Here is a 19,576-nt window from a genome sequence, read left to right on the forward strand (position 1 = left end):
AGGCAAATATATTTCACTTAGTTTGCTTTCTCTCTTTTTTACAGAGCAATTATACCGGCCTTATTTTTTACCATGAAGGATGGCCATTGTGCATCCATGAGAAGATCATAGTGCAACTGGCATCCCTCCACAAAGCCCGTTTAAAACCAGGAGATTTTTACTTCCAGATTGTGCCGGTGAGAAAGCAGTCAGTCAACCTAGTGTTAAAATGTCTCTCCAGACATGGGCAAGGAATGGAAGAGCTTGTTGTACCTGAAACCATGTACGGATATATTTTCACAATAGAGTTTTTGGAAAATGTAAACGGTAAACTGAATGGCTGTCCTTTGCAAAGCTGCTTGCTGACTACAGGCCCAGCCATATATAGGACACCTTGGAAAAATATTGTGAACCCTATATTTGTCCCTACAGCTGAAACAATTCTGCAGACATATTCCAAAAGCTCTCTGCTTGAGAAATTGATCAGCAGCAGTCCTGATGCTAAAGCTATGACACAGACAATGGAAAGCAGCAGCTCACATGAGAGTTCGACCTCTAATGATACCTGTTCTACCGTGATAGAGGTACCGCTTGCAGGCAACTGTGGAAACCAAGGTGATAATGATTCTGATTTATGTCATGGCCCTGGGAGCAAGGCTGAAATACAAACCCCAGCACCCCAAGCTGAGCATGGAACTGTTGATGAAGCAAATCCAAGAGCACTTTCGGTTGCAGAGCAAGCCATCGAGGAACCAAAAATGACATCTGAATTGACACCTGATTTCTTTAAAGATTCAGCAACTCCTCCACTAGTGAAAAGGAATGGCCCCAAAAGCATATCCTTCAGCACAGACCTGAGCAGCCCATGTCAAAGAGGGCGGGATTCTCTGTATTTTGAAACAAAGCGATTGTTTAGAAAGTCTTATATAGAAGCTTTGCAAAACCCAATGAGTCTTGGTTCCAGCTCTGAGGAATCCATTGCAGAAGATGAACCGTCAGAGCATGTCATTGGACAGGTGGAGAATGAGTGCAGGGTCACTGAAAAAACATGTGAAAACAATGTTTGGCAAGAAAGCTGTTGGTCTGAAAGAATTTCAAAACAGGAGGAAACAAGACAGACAGTTAGATTTGGGAATCGTTCCCAGGCCTCTGAAAAATGGACTGTATCTCATGAAACAACATGTAGCAGGTCAGGTTCAAGAAGGTCACGGTCTTTAGACAGGACACATAAAAGCTCACAGAGTGAAGATTATAAATCCAGGGTGCCCTCAGATGCAGTGTTCAGTGAAAATCCCCCCAAAATCATAAATGGGCATTCTCCAAGGTCTGAGAGACTGGAGTCACATATTCATGAATTCATTGCTACAAAAAGCAAAGAGGATGAAGGTAAAACAGATGCAAAGTAGATACCTCACTTATTCTTATTTAGTCAGCCTGTTTAAACCATGCTAACCGGTGTTCCTTTAGTTATTTTATTTTATTTTAGTTGGGAAGCATAGGTGCTATTTATGTTTATTTGTAGGGTGGCGGGGGGGTTGTTTTCTGCTGATATCCTGCTATATTCTGAGAGTTCAAAGATAAGTTTGTGGCTTTGAATGATGTAAATAGATCTATAACATTAAGCATACCAACAGCAGAACAAACAGAGCTAGGAAATGGAATGGCAGAGCTAGGAAATGGAAACAGCAACTACAGAGCTATCTCTCCTGTGATAGCAATTCTGATAACTCAAGGTTTAAAGTCACCATAGGCACAGTCTAAAGTGTTGGGAAATCAGTGGGATTTTACTTGCCCTGAACCAGTGCATGTGATTTAGGACCACTTACCACATGACATATGGGACGCAGGTGGCGCTGTGGGTTAAAGCCTCAGCGCCTAGGACTTGCCGATCGAAAGGTCGGCGGTTCGAATCCCTGCGGCGGGGTGCGCTCCCGCTGCTCGGTCCCAGCGCCTGCCAACCTAGCAGTTCGAAAGCACCTCCGGGTGCAAGTAGATAAATAGGGACCGCTTACCAGCGGGAAGGTAAACGGCGTTTCCGTGTGCAGCTCTGGCTCGCCAGATGCAGCTTTGTCACGCTGGCCACGTGACCCGGAAGTGTCTCCGGACAGCGCTGGCCCCTGGCCTCTTGAGTGAGATGGGCGCACAACCCCAGAGTCTGTCAAGACTGGCCCATACGGGCAGGGGTACCTTTACCTTTACCTTTACCACATGACATTATGCACAGGATTAAGGAAAAACAAAGTGTACACCACTGTGTGTGAAAATCACAGTTCTCCCCCATATCCTGGTACATTTGCATTGATAAATGCTATGTATGAGGCATGTAGGACTGTCTGGACCAAAGAGCTATCATCAGTGGGAATTTATTTTGTTTCTTTTCTGGATATTAATGAGCTAAAAAGATTTCTGGTCTTCATCTGCCTTCTCTAGATCCTCTTTCCCCCTCTTCATCCCCTCTTCTTAACCACTCACTGCTCTTTGTAGCCACTCTTTGTGGGTGTTAGGTCACATTATTTTCCTTAGTGGAAAACCACACTCCCTTGAGGTATCCATTTGGTCCAGTAGCTGTGGGGAGTCACAGAGGTCCTGGAGAAACCCATATTACAACGTAGTTTTCTTATAAAGTGTTTTATGTGATGCTAGATAAATCTGACATCGTTAGACAAAAGAGTATATTGGCCATATGTATATGTAAATGTATATATACGTGTACACACACACACACACACACACACACACACACACACTGTATTTAACAGTCTTCATCCCCATGCTGCATTCCTGCACAAAAGCCTCTTCTGTGTTTGCATAATTCCAACCTGTATGCAGCAATTTATACACATTTAGAATTGTCAGGTGTTTACAATATGCATGAGGAAATAACGCTGTTTCCTATTGCTTTGTAGGAAGTAGGAAAATAACATTCATGTTAGAAGCTGATGATATGTGAAGCATCCCTGAAACTATTTTTAACCAGTTGGGTGTTCAGAAAAGTCCAGATTCCCAAGCTTCAAATTTAGGCAGATCTGTTTATTTAATGTAGGGGAATGATGCTTTTGCAATATTACCTTCCATTTGCAGATGAGGGAAGGATGTCAGAGCCACAATTCAATTAGTTCCATAGTATCTCAAAATAATCACTAATAATGCAAAGTCCCCCGATCCTCAATTTCTGGCTTTGGCGAGTTAATGTTTTTCCCTCCCTCTCCCTTTTTTAGAGGATTTCGCTTTGGGTTAGGTCAGAACCAGCTTCAGAAGTTGTTGGCTGCTCTAAAAGCAAATATTTCTTGTGCCAAGAGCAATATCATATAATTTTTTAGCATAGCATTTTGCAAATGCTAAATCTTAGAATATAACATACTATTTTATCTACTGACATTTAGCAACTGCACTATAACAAGTGGCTGTCAAGTTGTGTGAAGGTATTATATGGTTTTCAGTTTCTCCTAGATTTCAGCAGAAATTTCTTAAGAAATTAAGAGATTTTTTTTTAAATAGTAATCATGAAAAACCAACCATATAGCATTTTGGTCATTTAATACACTTATTCTTGTATTGGCCTGTTCAGAAGCCATTTAAATGAATGGATGGAGATTTAAGAAGATTTAGTTTGCAATCCTATGCATATTTATATTGAACTCAAATATAAATCACAAGCAAAAATACATGCGATAGGCTGTTATTCCCACTGACTTCCATCAGATAGAACTGATTTTAGATGCAATCCTATGCAGACTTCCATGAGAAGTCAGTATACAGGCATGTATAGGATTGCACTTAGATAACTACTTTTTTCTGCAAAGTTCTTGCTTCTCAGTCAGTATCCAAGTGGAACTGAGCAGTCAGAAGGGCTGAGTGCATGTTATGATCAGAGGCTAAGGCACGAAAGCTGTGGGTTGTTTTTTTAACGTATCTAATGTCCTGCAAGAAATTAGACTCCACTTAAATTTCATCACCGTGTAACTCTTTACAAAATCACTTTTCAAAAGTGAAAATTGGCTTCTCTTTCCAAAGGAAAGAGAGAAAGATCTTGCTGGAGAGGGTGCAACGCTGTGGGGTCCCTAATCCACGTGTGGTGGGACTGTTTCCAGAAACAATATTTCTGGCAAAATATGTCCCCTGAAATATCTATTACAATCATTCATAATTCGATTGTGAATCCTAAATTAGCCCTTTTTGTCACTTGAGAGCAATTGTAACCCTAAGGTTTCATTTCGAACTCTTGGCTCTATCTCTACCTGGAGATACCTGCCAGGTAGGAAACGGGGGAAATTTTTACTTTGTTTTCCAGGTATGCTTCTGTTTGGGAACTAGCACTTTCCATCACAGCAGTGTTGTAAATGGACAGGCAAAGAGGAGCAACTCTTTAGATACATGGTCTTTGTTTATTGTTCACATGACTATGTCAGCACAGCTATTACACCCCCTATGTCACTTGTGTGTGGTCTAATTAACCAGTGAAACTATAATAATAATAATAATAATAATAATAATAATAATAGTAATAATAATAATAATAATAATAATAATAATAGTAATAATTTTTTATTTATACCCCGCCCTCCCCAGCCAAGGCCAGGCTCAGAGCGGCTTACAAGCAATAATAAAAACAAGATGAATGATTACAACTTAAAAACAAAAATAAAACACAACATTAAAATAATGGAACATTAAAATATTAAAATGTAGCCTCATCGCAGGAGGAGAAGGAAAAGAAAGGAAAAAAAGAGAGAGAGAGGGAGGGAGGGAATCAAATTGGCTCTAAGCCAAAGGCCAGGCGGAACAACTCTGTCTTACAGGCCCTGCGGAAAGAAATCAGATCCTGCAGGGCCCTGGTCTCATGAGGCAGAGCGTTCCACCAGACCGGAGCCAGAGTTGAAAAGGCCCTGGCTCTGGTTGAAGCCAATCTAACTTCCTTAGGGCCCGGGACCACTAGGGTGTTGCTATTCATGGACCTTGAGGCTCTCCGTGGGGCATACCAGGAGAGGCGGTCCCGTAGGTACGAGGGTCCTAGGCCATGAAGGGCTTTAAAGGTCAAAAGCAGCACCTTAAATCTGACCCTGTACTCCACCGGGAGCCAGTGCAGCTTGAAAAGCACTGGGTGAATATGCTCCCATGGCAGAGACCCCTTGAGGAGCCTCGCTGCAGCATTCTGTACCCGCTGGAGTTTCTGGGACAGCTTCAAGGGCAGCCCCGCGTAGAGCGAATTACAGTAGTCAAGCCTGGAGATGACCGTCGCATGGATCACTGTGGCCAAGTCAGGGCGGGAAAGGTAAGGGACCAACTGCTTGATGCGGCGAAGGTGGAAAAATGTCGCCTTGGCTGTTGCTGTAACTTGCGCCTCCATGGAAAGGGAGGCGTCAAGGATTACACCCAAACTCTTAACGGAAGGCAATGGCACTAATTGGGCCCCCGCAAGAGAAGGGAGTTGGTCCCTCATCCCCATGCCATCCCGACCTAGCCATAGGACCTCTGTCTTCGAAGGATTTAGTTTCAATCGGCTCCCACGAAACCATCCAGCCACAGCTTCCAAGCATCTGCTCAGTGTGTTCGGGGCCGAGTCAGTGTGGCCATCCATCAGCAGATAGAGCTGAGTGTCATCAGCATGTTGGTGACAGCCCAGCCCAAAGCTCCGGATAATCTGGGCAAGGGGGCGCATAAAGATGTTAAAAAGCATTGGGGAGAGAATTGCGCCCTGCGGCACTCCACACACCAAGGAGTGGCGCGACGACATTTCCCTCCCTAGTGCCACCCCTGTCCCCGACCAGAGATAAAAGAGCACAACCAGTTACGGGCTATGCCCTGTATCCCCACGTCTGCAAGGCGGTGGTCCAGAAGATCATGATCGACCATGTCAAAGGCTGCTGACAAATCTAAAAGGATCAGCAGTCCTGACCCGCCTCGATCCAGTTGTCTACGGAGATCATCTGTTAGGGCAACCAGAGCCGTCTCTGTCCCAAAACCAGGACGGAAACCGGACTGAAATGGATCTAATGCCGATGTTTCCTCCAGAAACCTACCAAGCTGTTCAGCAACCGCTCTCTCAATTACCTTACCCAGGTATGGAAGATTTGAAACTGGGCGGTAATTGGATAGGTCTAAGGGATCTAATTATGCATGTACCTTAATTTTACTTGATGCACTTGACAATCCAATAATATGTACTCCATGTATTTTTTTTTTGCTTTATGCTATGTTTTTGGTGTTACACTTGAAAACCAATAAAAAACATTTTTATTTTATTTATTTTTTAAAAAAGAGAGGGTGGGGACTCTAAGCTGTCTTCTTTCACATCACTAGTATTTTCTCCAGACCTCGGAGACTCCAGAATTGATTTTCGGGATTATGAGTCTACTGTAAATTCACCACCTCTGCTGCCTTGCCCTGAGAATGAGCTGCTGTCTGCAAATACTGGGGACCCCAGGCGCTTGTTATCACACCAGTTGCTTGAAGTTAATCAAGAATTACTGCAGTCTGGAGTCATTTCTCTGTGTGGTATGTACTAGATTGTAGTGAAAAGTTAATGGTGTGTAAGCATGTACGAACTTTGCGGAGATCTCTTATGGCATGTCGGGGGGGGGGGGAGTGCTTCCCATGATCTGTCTCAGCAAAGTTGGGCTAACTGGGTAAGGGGAATGGGCAGGAGACGAGGGAAGTTCTGCAAAAAGTATTCCAGAAATGATGTGCTCCATGCAACAAAAATATAAATTGAAAAACGTAGGCCTTTTTGTCTTCAGGCAGGCAGTACTGACCAACGCCCCCCCCCCAAGGGATCCTTCTTTCAGACAGCGAATACCATCATATAAAAACGAGCTTATCTTCTCACTATCTGAAGGAAGAATCCAGGCAACTGCTGCCTGTTTCTAAAATGTAAACCTTTTGGTTTTCAGTTTGGAAATATTTGTTGTTGTTGCAGCATAACAACTGATGTCTCTGTTAGTCAGGAGAAAGCAATGCTGTTCCTTTATGCATTTCCTAGGGCAAAGGGACACGTGTGGGAGGAGGGAGGGAAGGAGATGTCCCCCAAGTAAATGGATGAAGGTTCCCCACAAAGGAATCTGTTACACTCTGTTCCCCCTCAGCTTTTGAAAGGAGCCACTTCTACCCATGAAGGCAAAGTGATTTGGTTTGTGGGAAAGAAGACACTCAAGAGGTGTAGGACATTATTACAGTAGATTCATTTATATATATAATTTTTTCATAGGAAACAGGGATCGTGGTGGAAGAGCAGTTGTGCAGGTCTGCATGAGTAATAGTGCTTGGTTAAGTGAACCTCTGAGAGTCAATGAGCTCACACAACTTCTAGTGTATTTCCACAGTATTCCCAGGTAAGCAGCAGCAGCAGCAGCAACTGTTCATGTTTTTGGTGTAACATTCATGCCAGTAGTGCAGAGGAGTTTGTTGTTGTTGTTTAGTCGTTTAGTCGTGTCCGACTCTTCGTGACCCCCTGGACCAGAGCACGCCAGGCACTCCTGTCTTCCACTGCCTCCCGCAATTTTGTCAGACTCATGTTCGTAGCTTCGAGAACACTGTCCAACCATCTCGTCCTCTGTCGTCCCCTTCTCCTTGTGCCCTCCATCTTTCGCAACATCAGGGTCTTTTCCAGGGAGTCTTCTCTTCTCATGAGGTGGCCAAAGTATTGGAGCCTCAGCTTCAGGACCTGTCCTTCCAGTGAGCACTCAGGGCTGATTTCCTTCAGAATGGATATGTTTGATCTTCTTGCAGTCCATGGGACTCTCAAGAGTCTCCTCCAGCACACATAATTCATCAAGGCCCTAGAATAATAGGTTGCTTGAAACAGAAGAACTACTAAAAACCACTGTTTATATAGGGTGTAACAGCAGCTAGATACAGCAGAGGGTAGGGCTCCTGTTCCTATGCTGTGGGTGAGAGGGGCTTCAGCAAGGATGCGAGGCTGCCCCAGCTGAAATTCATTTTTCTTTGCAGTTGTTGGAGGTACAAGAGTGTGGCCAGCCTGGTGTGAATGTTTCACACTGTAGTTATTTCATTTATTATTATTATTATTATTTATTTCTTGTACCCCACCCATGTGACTCGGTTGCCCCAACCACTCTGAATGAGAACAATCAGGGAACATTGCAAGGATCAGTGCGGCTCTCCATGTGCTGCCTCTCAGCTAGTTCTGGCACATGTACAGATGCTTACAGGTGCACCAGTTCTTTTGGGGTGCCCCTTGAAGTTCTCTTGTATGTAGCAGGTCTTGGCACCCAGGTCTCTTGATGCTGAAGCATCTGTATAAGAACATAAGAATAGCCCGGCTGGTTCAGACCAATGGCCCATCTGGTCCGGCGTTCTCTTCTCACAGTGGCCAACTAGATGCCTATGGGAAGAACGTGAGCACAAGAGCAATCTTCTCCCACCCGCCCCACAGTTTCCAACAACTTGTTTTCGGAAGCATTGCTGCCCCCCAACTGTGGAGGTAGAGCATAGCCATTGGCAGCCCTCTCCTTCTCCATGAATTTGTCTAATCCTCTTTTAAAGTCATCCAGGTTGGTGGCTGCCACTGTCTCCTCGAGAGCAAGTTCCATAGTTTGACTATGTTCTGCTGCGTGAAGAAGTCATTTCTTTTCTCTGTCCTGAATCTCCCAACATCTGGCTTTGTTGGATATCCACGAGTTGTAGTGTTATGAGAAGGAGAAGAACTTTTCTCTATCCGCTTTATCCATGCTATGCATAGTTTTATAAACTTCCATCGTATCACGTCTTACTCACCTTATCGCTAAACTGAAAAGTCCCCAATGCTGCAAATTTCATGAGGCACTTGCTCCCTCCCCCTTAATCATTTGGGTGCCCCTTTTCTGAACCTTTTCCAACTCTACAACTCATTTTTTTAGGTGAGGCGACCAGAATTGTACACATTATTCCAAGTTCAGTTGCATCATAGATTTCAGCATTATGATGCCAGCAGTTTTATTTTCAGTTCCTTTCCTAATAATCCCTAGCACAGAATTTGCCTTTTTCATGGCTGCTGCATGGTGTAAATTGCTATTTAATCTTCCTCTGTGCTCATTATGGCCACGTATTTCATTTTCATTTTACAGTGGTACCTCAGGTTAAGAACTTAATTCGTTCTGGAGGTCTGTTCTTAACCTGAAACTGTTCTTAACCTGAGGTACCACTTTAGCTAATGGGGCCTCTCACTGCCGCCGCATGATTTCTGTTCCAATCTTGAAACAAAGTTCTTAATCTGAGGTGCTATTTCTGGGTTAGCGGAGTCTGTAACCTGAAACGTCTGTAACCTGAGGTACCACTGTACTTCTAAACATTTTGTAAGTGTGGTTTAAATAACTTCCTCTTATTTCTTTCAGAAAGGATGCCCGTTCTTTGGGGCTACTTATTTTAGTAGATTCCCGCAAAAGTCAGAATGTAGCTGTCCTCTTCAAAGCCTTTACAGCATTACAGGTATGTATGTATTTAGCATCACAAACTAAAAGAAGGATATTATTATAATTATTCTAATGATTATGTGTCCATCTGGTCCAGGGACAATGAACAGTCTTTCTTCTTTTGAAGCCAGGGCATTTTCAGGAGGCCTTTTCTGTTGATAATCCGAAATCTACTAGCTTCAGGGTATTCCGTTTATGCTACTTATAGTGATGTGGGTAAGAATGGTTGATTTATACCCATTTGCTAGTGTTTATTCTCATTCTTTGCCCTGGAACTATAAAAGGCTAGCACTATGGATTCTTCTTTAGCGATCACTCGTAGCTGAGTAAGATTGTCTTTCATAAACACGGTTTTAACAATGAGTCCGTAAGTGACGGTGGAGGCCAATTCTGGAGCCACACATCCTTCATCCTGAAAGCATTGCATGTGACATGTTTTCCAACATTTGTAGCCCCTTACTGAATGTCATGGGGTTTCAATAGCATTCTTCGGTTAACATACTTACAGGTTTTGGAGAAATATGTTCTGGGGAAAGCGTCTAGTAGTAGTTAATCAGGTACTTTGTGGTCTCCAAGTCATTATGTAGGTGGGGAAGCTAATTATTGTTCAGTTCACAGCAATGTAATTATCTCACTAAGCTGACTTTAGTATTTTCTATACACCTACAATATGACAGGCATATTTCCGTGTGGAAAAGCAAGTCATCACAAGAAGTTGAATTAAATTCTGAAAGCAAGGCAGTTTGTCTTGGCACAGTGTATTAGCAAACTGTAGCCTCGGCTGAAAGTAGTTGAATAATGCTGTTATTTATTATAATCCCTTTCTTTGTAAGGATCTGGCATTTTCCACGTTTGAATTTAATTCATAGTGCATCAAAGTTTGTATCTTCAATAATGTAAAGGGCATTTCCTAAAAAAAAGTTTTTTCTGTCCATTTTCTTATGAAGTGGGGGTTTAACTGATGCCTTTATCTTATTATCTGCTCCCTTGCTTGAAGAAAAAATGTGTTTTGGAAACAATTCAATTTTATAATGTTCATAATTTTAGTTACACAAATTAAATACAGTTTGGCTCTCTGCAGATTCTGGTGAACTTGAAGAAGGTGGGGTGTGTAACATTGACCATACTATATTTGATTATAATGATGTGAGTGAGGACAGCAACATTTCCTAAAAGTTACAGTGGCATCCAGCATTCCTTTTTGAGTTAAAACATTGAACACTGCCCAGCCAAAGTTAAGTACTTTAATGACAGGTGTTGTTGCTCTTAGCTGCACTCCCTCTGGCTCCATCCCTGAGCCACCAGCTACCACCAGGCCTCTGCTTTAAGATTCACCACCATATCTGAGTCTCAGGAGACCTGCCAGCCATATTTACCTTCTGCAAGTGAGGCAAAGGAGTTGTTTATGCCAGTTTCAGGTTTTGGGGGCCCTTGCTCATTTCCCTAGGTCACACTCCTCCTCCTCCTCCTCCTCCTTGCTGTTACCCAGTCCCACACCACTTCCAGAGAGAGAGAGGGGACAAGATGTGCAGATGTTACTGCTACTTCTCCTTGCTTTTTCAGAAGGAGCAGGTGACAACATCAAAAAGAGTACTCTGCTTACTGTAACCACGTCTGCTAAAGAGTCTTTTGTGTGAAATTCAAAACACATTTATATTAAGATCAACGGGGCTTACTTCTGGAGTACAGTGGTACCTCCGGTTACGAACACCGTTCTTAACATGAGGTGCGTTTTTGCTAATGGAGCCTCCCGCTACCAGCGCATTGCCAGTGTGCGACTTCCACTCGCATCCTGGGGCATAGGTTGCAACCCAGGGGCATCTCCTTCTGGGTTAGTGGAGCACATTACCCAAAGCATGCGTAAGGAGGACGGCACATAACCCAAGGTTCCACTGTGCTGGAATTATCTGCTAACTGTCTTTCCAGTCTGAATCCTCCTCAGTGATTGCTGCTGCTGTTGGTTTTTGCTGTTGGTTTTTCTTAATTCTTATTTCAATAAGGTGTGCATATTGTATTTCATCAAATTCATTTTGTTTTTAGAATGCCGTTCCTCATTCCATTCATAGTGTTCTGATCTTGACTGATAAGGAATCTGCTTTTAAGCCTGACAAAGAAGTTGCATTTCAGGTATATATATATATATATATTTAAACAGAATTTTAAATTTGGAAAGCTCATGTGAATTATGCAACAGTTATTCTGCAGTAAGTACCTCTGCTATGTTGCTCTCAGGAAGCCAGACAGCATAGGTAGCTAGCTTCACAACAACAAAACCTTCTAAGATCAAAGGAGACTGAGTAAGGACTGGCTAATGTCAACCTAAATTTGTGACCCTCGTGTGTCTTTTTTCTCCTTGAGGGATAGTGTCCCTTTAAAGCAAGGGTGAGAACCCTAGGACCCAGGGGCCAGATGTGGTCCTCCAGACCCACCTGTCTAGCCCTTGATATTCTCCCTGGGCCACCCCCCTCACTGACCCTGCTCTTCAGTGTTTTGTCCTGGTTGGAATGTGTCCTTGAGCTCTGACATTGCCTCTTGCCTGTCTGGATGGAAGACAGCTGTGTGAGAGTGACATCGACACAAGGCTACTTTAGAAAGCTCAAATGGGCATTAGTTGCTTTGCCTATTTTTGCTTCTGGCTTTGCCCACAAATGGCACATGTCCCTCAGATGGTTGCCCAGAAGAGGCTGGGAAAGGTACTCTGCCCCTCCTTTGCAGAGAAGAGAGTCAGATTGCTATGCTGCTGCTATGTCAGGCTATATGGTGAGTATCTTCCCTCATTCACCAAGCACTTCATTCAGTGAATTCTCCCTGAAGGGGTGGGTACACTGATTTCATTAATTTTCCACTTTATGCCAGTACTCAGATAATGCAAATTCCCCTTCCTGAAGAATTTGGTAAAAGGGAAACCCAAAAAAGTAGCCAGGCTACTTTTTGACCAGCTGCAATTCTTCGAGATTATGTGAAAGGTGCATTGCTAGGCACCCAGCAAACATTCTGGGACTTGGTTTTCTTTTGTTTGACACAATGCAAATCTCATTCAAAAGTTTGGTGTCTACAAATTGTATATAAGTCTTAACTTTGTTTGACAGTGTGAAGTTCTCACATCGCTCAAGGCTTTGCATAGATTCATTGACTCTAGCCAACTGACAGCAGAGTTTGATGGAACATTCCCTTATAGTCATAATGACTGGATATGCTTTCGAAGGGTGAGTTAAGGTTTGGAACTCTTTTTAATGGTGCTTTCTGAACCAATTTTTGATTGCCTTAGTTAACATTTAGTTTGTCATAAAAGTTAGTTGTTAATAATAATATTTACCAGAATCAAGAATGATCCAGGTAAACATTCTTGGGTCAATTCAGGGATCATCTCAGATTGTGGCTGAGAAGTCTTACCTAGGATTTGGCATGTTGTTTGGAAATGACAAACCACAATTACAGCCATTTCTCCATTTCCAGAGGCTGTTTGCACAATAGAGATGAAAAACAAAAGCAGACTGCTCTAAATCATGGTTTGTTTATAGTATTTTGGAAGTTCAAACTATGACTTGCATTGTGAATTACGCTTGGTGCAAGCCATGGCTTGCTGTGATGTCTGAATTAAGCCAGTGAATCTTCCTTTAAAAAAAAGGACCTAGAAAAAAGAATGTGCAGATTGAGTGGGCTGTCATGACCACCACAGTGGGGGAAAACCCTTATCAGATCAGCTATAGTTTTTTCACCACAGTGCCTTAGGGATTTGTAAAGGTGTTGAACTCTATAAATGTAATTCATGTTGAGACAAGATTTATGGTGGTATGACCCATGTCTTCAGATACTGATTGTACCACACAGCTCTAAAGTGGGGTGGAGGGTGATTTGCAGTGGACACATCATGCTGAAACTCTCCCCCAACAACATTTCTTCTGACCCAGATGTGTTTCAGGTCTTGAGACATCTGGCTGGGCTTCCCCAAGCCCACTGCCCCTCTGCTTTAATGCGCCAGTATGCTGAGTAACCAATTTGAACTCCTATAAGATCCTCTCATAGTCAAGAAAGCAGCCTTTCTGAGCATCTGGATCCTGGTTATTAGAAAAATGTGGACAGGACAAATATTTAATTCAGGTCACTAGATATGACCTGAATTAAAAACAACCAATCTGTTTATGACTTGTTGTTTGTGTGTCCTAAGAAACACATGGTGCAAGCTAAGGAGGGAATACTAACTCTCAACATTGGTGGACATTATTGCTGAACCAGTTTGGAAAGAGAGTACACTGAAATTTAATGAAATCTAAAGCTTATTATTTCCATGGACTTAATAATATACCTAATGTTGCAATTTTGTGCATTTGGACACATCCTATCACAAGCACAGCTCATCAGTACTATCAAATAACTGTAAAAATGCTATTTTCTGTTCCATTTTAACCATTTATTGTACCTGTACTTCCAGAAACTTGAGCCATTTATTACAAACTGCAAAGAGGCCCTTGTTTTCTTGCAATACTCTTTATGTTCACTCAGCAATATCCAGACGCCAAGCACTGCACAAGTGAGTATTGGTCTTGTTCAGTGTTTTTAAATGTTGCACGAGCTGTACTTAAATGAGTTTGAAACACTGCTTGCTGGGAGAAGTAAACAGAGCTATTGTTAGGAGTCTCCTGGTTCCAATCTTGCCTCTCCCACAAGTTCACTCTCTTTCCCTCTTTCTCTGTCCTTCAACCCCTAATAAGAGGATCACAATATTTGCATTGCTGTTTGCTGCATCCATCAGGTCATGGAAATGCATGGCTGGACCATGTTTAGGGGGGCCCAGAGCAAGAGGCCGTCTGGGGCTCTCTGCAGGGTGCCTCCAGATGACTCTCAGGCTCCCTGCCCTGCCCCATGAGCCTACTGGGTGGCGGGGCAGGCAGGGAGAGGCTTCTGAAGAATTGTCCAGTCTGGTGCTTTTCTACCAGTGTCACCACATTCTTGTAAGCAAAAACTATAATGTTGGTCTGGGTGGTATCCAATCTGGCTGGTTGCCAATGCTGGGTCTGAGTTCTTCAATAAGAGAATGCTGCATTTTCAGGTACAGTGGTGCCCCGCAAGACGAATGCCTCGCTAAACGAAAAACCCGCAAGACGAAAGGGTTTTCCGATTTTTTAGCGGCTTCGCAAGACGAATTTCCCTATGGGCTTGCTTCGCAAGACGAAAGCCCATAGGGAAATCTCCGGGGACAGTGGGGAAGCGCAGTGCGCCTTCTCCTCTGTTCCCGGACCTGTCCTAAGGCTTGCGGTGGGAGGTCCGGGAACAGAGGGGAAGGCGCGAAGGGCTTCTCCTCTGTTCCCGGGGCTTGCGGTGGGAGGAGGGTTTTTCCTCCCCACCGCCAACATTCAGAACAGCATTCTGAATGTTGGCGGTGGGGAGGAAAGCCCTCCTCCCACTGCAAGCCTTCAGGACAGGTCCGGGAACAGAGGGGAAGGTGCGCAGCGCTTCTCCTCTGTTCCCGGGGCTTGCGGTGGGAGGAGGGTTTTTCCTCCCCACCGCCAACATTCAGAACAGCATTCTGAATGTTGGCGGTGGGGAGGAAAGCCCTCCTCCCACCGCAAGCCTTCAGGACAGGTCCGGGAACAGAGGGGAAGGTGCGCAGCCTGCTGCCCCGCGCGAGGGGCGCTCTTAAGCAGAGCGCCCCTCGCGCGGGGCCGACATTCGCCGCTTGGAGAGCCCTGCGGGGAAGTCCTGCAGGGCTCCCCAAGCTGCGAATGTCTGCCCCTCGCGCGGGGCAGCAGGCTGCTATCCGCAGCTTGGAGAGCCCTCTGGACCTCTTCTGAAGGCGGGGGGGGGGCAAAAGTCTTTGTCCCCCCTGCCTGCCTTCCCGGGGGATTTTAAAATACTGGCGGGCGGCAGCGCTGCCGCCCGCCAGCATTTTAAGATCGCCCCGGACAGCGGAGAAGTCCTCCGCTGTCCCGGGGTTTTTTAAATACTGGCGGGCGGCAGCGAAGGCTTCGCTGCCGCCCGCCAGCATTTTAAAATCGCCCCAGGACAGCGGAGAAGTCTCCGCTGTCCTGGGAAGGGGGGGGAGCAAAGACTTCCCCCCCCCCGTCGGCCTTCAGAAGAGGTCAGGGGACAGACTGTCCCCAAACCTGGTCTGAAGGCAGTTTCCATAGGAACGCATTGATTGATTTTCAATGCATTCCTATGGGAAACCGTGCTTCGCAAGACGAAAAACTCGCAAGACGAAAAGACTTGCGGAACGAATTAATTTCGTCTTGCGAGGCACCACTGTATATTTGTTGCAGAATTACTTGCAAAGCAAACAGACTTTCATTTATTTATTTTTAGGAGGTGGATGACTTAATGAATAAACACAAGACGATGATGAAACTTGTTCTGGAAGATAAACTGTTGGTCACCTTAAGGCTTGAGGGCGGGACGGTCCTTGCAAGGCTTAGAAAGGAACAGTTCTGTAACACAGAAGATTATAGGTAGGTACTTCATATGCCAACATTACTGCATTATGCATTGTTAAGCACTCTGTCATTATGGTGCCAGTTGGAAAATAATGCTTTAAAAAAGTCTGGATGTTGGAAAAAATGAAAATGTCACCATAGGTGTTGCAAAGGAACCAAGGATCACGTTGTGTTTTAGAAAGAGACAGGAGAAAATGCCGTCCAAGGTGACGGTTAAATACTGTATACTGTTTTGCCAGCACTGAGGGCAAAGCCCACATACCCTATAAACATGCAAAGTTCAGCTTTTGATGCATTCATTTCAAAGTGCAGGCTCTCTGCTGCTGCTAATAACCTAAACTATTCCGTGAAGCTCAAAAACAGCTTGTTCTGTAATCTGAATTGGGTAACTCGAAGTTAGAGGGAACATTCCAAAACTCCATTCTGTAAGTGAAACTCGCTACACATTTTTCTGAACCACAGCCTTTAATTTAAAAAATATACCAATGATACATAATGTAATGGGGCAGAGATTATTATGTAGGATTATTGCCTCTGTCCTTTTTGGCCAGCAGAACCTGAAGTTTGTCACTACTGTTTGAAACAGTTCAGGTAAGCACTTTTAATTTCTAGAAGAAGAAGAGTTTGGATTTGATATCCCACTTTATCACTACCCTAAGGAGTCTCAAAGCGGCTAACATTCTCCTTTCCCTTCCTGCCCCACAACAAACACTCTGTGAGGTGAGTGAGGCTGAGAGACTTCAGAGAAGTGTGACTGGCCCAAGGTCACCCAGCAGATGCATGTGTAGGAGCGGAGATGCAAACCCGGTTCCCCAGATTACGAGTCTATCGCTCCTAACCACTACACCACACTGGCTCTCAATACTGGCTCTATTAGCTTCTGTAGTTATTTGCTATTTAGTTAACCAATGCTTGGTTTCCTTCTCTCTCCAACAGAGATGCCATGGAGACTATTACAAAGCTGTATAACCGAGTAGATGAGGAAGTTCATAGGCTGGTTCTATTGTCTAATAAATGTCTGCAACAACTAGAGAATCTCTTGGCAATGAGAAAATTTGAAGAAGGCTGTGAACAGGTCAGTAAAGTTGTTTTTCAGCTTTAAAAACAACAGCTGGGAGATCCAATCACAGAGACCATGCCGTATCTCTCAGTAACATTTACTTAAATAGGTTTGCTATGAGACATAGTCTACAGACTATGGTTTGTTGTTAGTGAAACAAACCACAATTCCTGATTCAAAAGTAATGTCGAGTCAGGGATTACAGTGGGATTACAGTGAATTTCACCTTTGTACAGTAGGTGAATTTCTCCCACGCTTTCACATTCCTCTCTGTTCTCCATCCAAACAAGCCAGAGGCATCATCAGAGCTTGAGGACACATCCCTGCCAGGCAGAAACACACAAGGAGGGTGCAGAGCAGGACCAGTAAGGGTGTGGCTGAGGAGTGGGGTAGTTGCCTGGGGAGAGTCCCAACAGCCATATACAGAGACCTGGAGGGACACATTTGGCCCCTGGGCCTGAGGTTCCCCATCCATGGTTTACTGTGACATGTAAACAAAACATCCCCCCCCCCCCCCCGTTAAAGAAAATTTTGTTACATTTCAGATGCCTGAGATCAAATTGATAGGCTTCTGCTGGGTGTGTTCAAATATGTGCCTAGTCAAAAAGGGATTTCTTTCCCAGGCTCTCCAGAATGGTAGCTCTATCGATTCGTTGTAGTAAAATGAATATCTCTTTATATTTAGGAGCACAGGAAGCTGATTTATGCCAATTCACACTATTGGTCCCTCTAGCAAACTGTTATCTACACCAGGCACCCCCAACCTGCGGCCCTCCAGATGTTTTGGCCTACAACTCCCATGATCCCTAGCTAACAGGACCAGTGGTCAGGGATGATGGGAATTGTAGTCCAAAACATCTGGAGGGTCGAAGGTTGGGGGTGCCTGATCTACACTAACAAGTGGCTCTTCAGGATTCCAGACTGGGTGCATTGCTCGCCCCACCTGGAGAAGCCAGGGGTTGACGCTCGGACCTTCTGCAAGAAGGGAAGGAGATGTTCTGCTAGTGAGCTGCAGCCCTTCCCCATCAAACTCAGTAGAGCGCACTTTATTGGGAATTAATTAATCCAGAATTGCCCACCACCAGCAGGCAATATGCGCCCTCCTACTGAAAGATTACCCCTGTGTGAATGTGGCCCTCCACAGACCAAAAGAGGCCACACTTTCCTTTTTGGTGATGTCACATCAAGTCTTTGCCTTAAAAGTTATTGGGTGGGGAGGGAGCTGTCTCATGCTTTTAGTAACATGCATGGTTTGGCCCTCAGGAGAACTTTCTCAGTGGTCCCCTTATACCACTGGCCATGCATGTTGAAACATGTGAAGGAAAAGAAGTGCAGGAGGCTGGGGGTATGTGTGCATACACACACATGCACATGCATATAAATTAAAGTGGTTTCGGGCCACGGTTGCACCATACATTCTAAAACATTAGAGCAGTCTGCTTTAAAATAAGGGTATTTTAGACCCACATTATTTTGATAAAGATGCACATTTTTGCTAAATGAACTGTTCGTTACTTCTAGATATAAAGCCTTGTATTCGTTACAGATAAAAGTCTGGTTTGAAAATGAGAGAGAACAATATATTGGGCCTTTGGATCACGAACACCTTTCAGCTGAAAATGTGAAAAGGAAGCAGGAACAGTTCCTGGTTTTCAGTGAAAAGGCATTGGTAAGTGCTTTGCTTTGCTTTCTCAAACTTTATGCATGTAGCTTAAGGCATGTGACAGCCAGGCCCATAACCATGATGGGGCTTTTGGCTATTTGCTGCAGCCATTGAAACTCTGGAAAACTTGATATGATGGCATACCAACAATACCAAGGGTGTGTGATTCACAATCACCATGGTTTGCGCAAGGGCTAACAAATACCTTTTGAAACCCCAAATCCTTCTTTCCTTGTGTAATAGAAAGTGTTTGGTCAAGAAGAAAGAAAATTTACAACTTGGTGTTTTAATTCATGGAGTGTCGTATCCAATGGAATGGAATGGGTGTTCACCCTCTTGCGAGACACCAGACAGGAGCAAAGACTTGTGGGAAGTAGGCTGAACTCCCTCAGTTTTTCCTATCTAGATGCAGCCAGTACGTTCCTCCTAGCTCTCCTAACTACAGTGGTGAATCCGTTCCACAATTCTCTTCGTCTAGCGGTTTTTTCGTCTTGCGAAGCAAGCCCATTGACAGCTTAGCGGATTAGCGCTACAGCGGTCTAGCGGCTTCTAGCGATCAGCTGTTAAGCGGCTTAGCGGCTTAGGAAAAGGGTGAAAAAAGCAGGAAAAACCCGCGGGGACTCGCAATATTTTTTCGTCTTGCGAAGCAACCCCATAGGGAAATTCATTTTGCGAAGCGCCTCCAAAACGGAAAACCCTTTCGTCTAGCGGGTTTTCCGTCTTGCGAGGCGTTCGTCTTGCGGGGCACCACTGTAAGTTTTTTACTAGTTTCTGAACCCTCTTTTTTCTTTAGATTTCCCTTATTGTCATTTTAGTTTTACAGTTCTTTGTCTACGCGTTGTGGTTTTTTCCACACACAAAAAAAAACCCCTTTCCGTTGCTCTTTACGTTTGGTTTTTCCACTTACCGTATTTGCCATCCTTCTTTTATTCCTTAGTTGTTTATATTGAATTTATTTCCAGAACCCTTGCTGCAGTGCCAAAGGCCATTCCCGCTTTCAGACGGCCCTTTCTCGGCACACTCTTTTTCTTTCTCT

At 44.2% G+C, this 19,576-nt stretch overlaps 1 protein-coding gene across 6 annotated transcripts in view; it reads left to right on the forward strand.

Annotated features, from left to right (window-relative positions):
- PLEKHG4B (pleckstrin homology and RhoGEF domain containing G4B) overlaps positions 1–19,576 on the forward strand; it is a 99,102-nt gene that overhangs the window by 54,520 nt on the left and 25,006 nt on the right. For 5 of the 6 annotated variants that reach the window (XM_083708948.1, XM_083708950.1, XM_083708949.1 and 2 more), the window contains exons 3-12: positions 45–1,365; positions 6,280–6,474; positions 7,184–7,307; positions 9,309–9,402; positions 11,427–11,513; positions 12,476–12,592; positions 13,819–13,917; positions 15,690–15,832; positions 16,754–16,892; positions 18,424–18,546. In XM_083708948.1, coding sequence (XP_083565074.1) covers positions 234–1,365; positions 6,280–6,474; positions 7,184–7,307; positions 9,309–9,402; positions 11,427–11,513; positions 12,476–12,592; positions 13,819–13,917; positions 15,690–15,832; positions 16,754–16,892; positions 18,424–18,546 — 2,253 coding nt within the window. In that variant the 5' untranslated portion in view covers positions 45–233. The remainder of the gene's footprint in view (positions 1–44; positions 1,366–6,279; positions 6,475–7,183; positions 7,308–9,308; positions 9,403–11,426; positions 11,514–12,475; positions 12,593–13,818; positions 13,918–15,689; positions 15,833–16,753; positions 16,893–18,423; positions 18,547–19,576) is intronic. The other variant, XM_083708947.1, reaches the window with a different exon arrangement.

Source organism: Podarcis gaigeae (genome assembly GCF_964106915.1).
Source record: "Podarcis gaigeae genome assembly, chromosome: 13".
NCBI lineage: Eukaryota > Metazoa > Chordata > Lepidosauria > Squamata > Lacertidae > Podarcis > Podarcis gaigeae.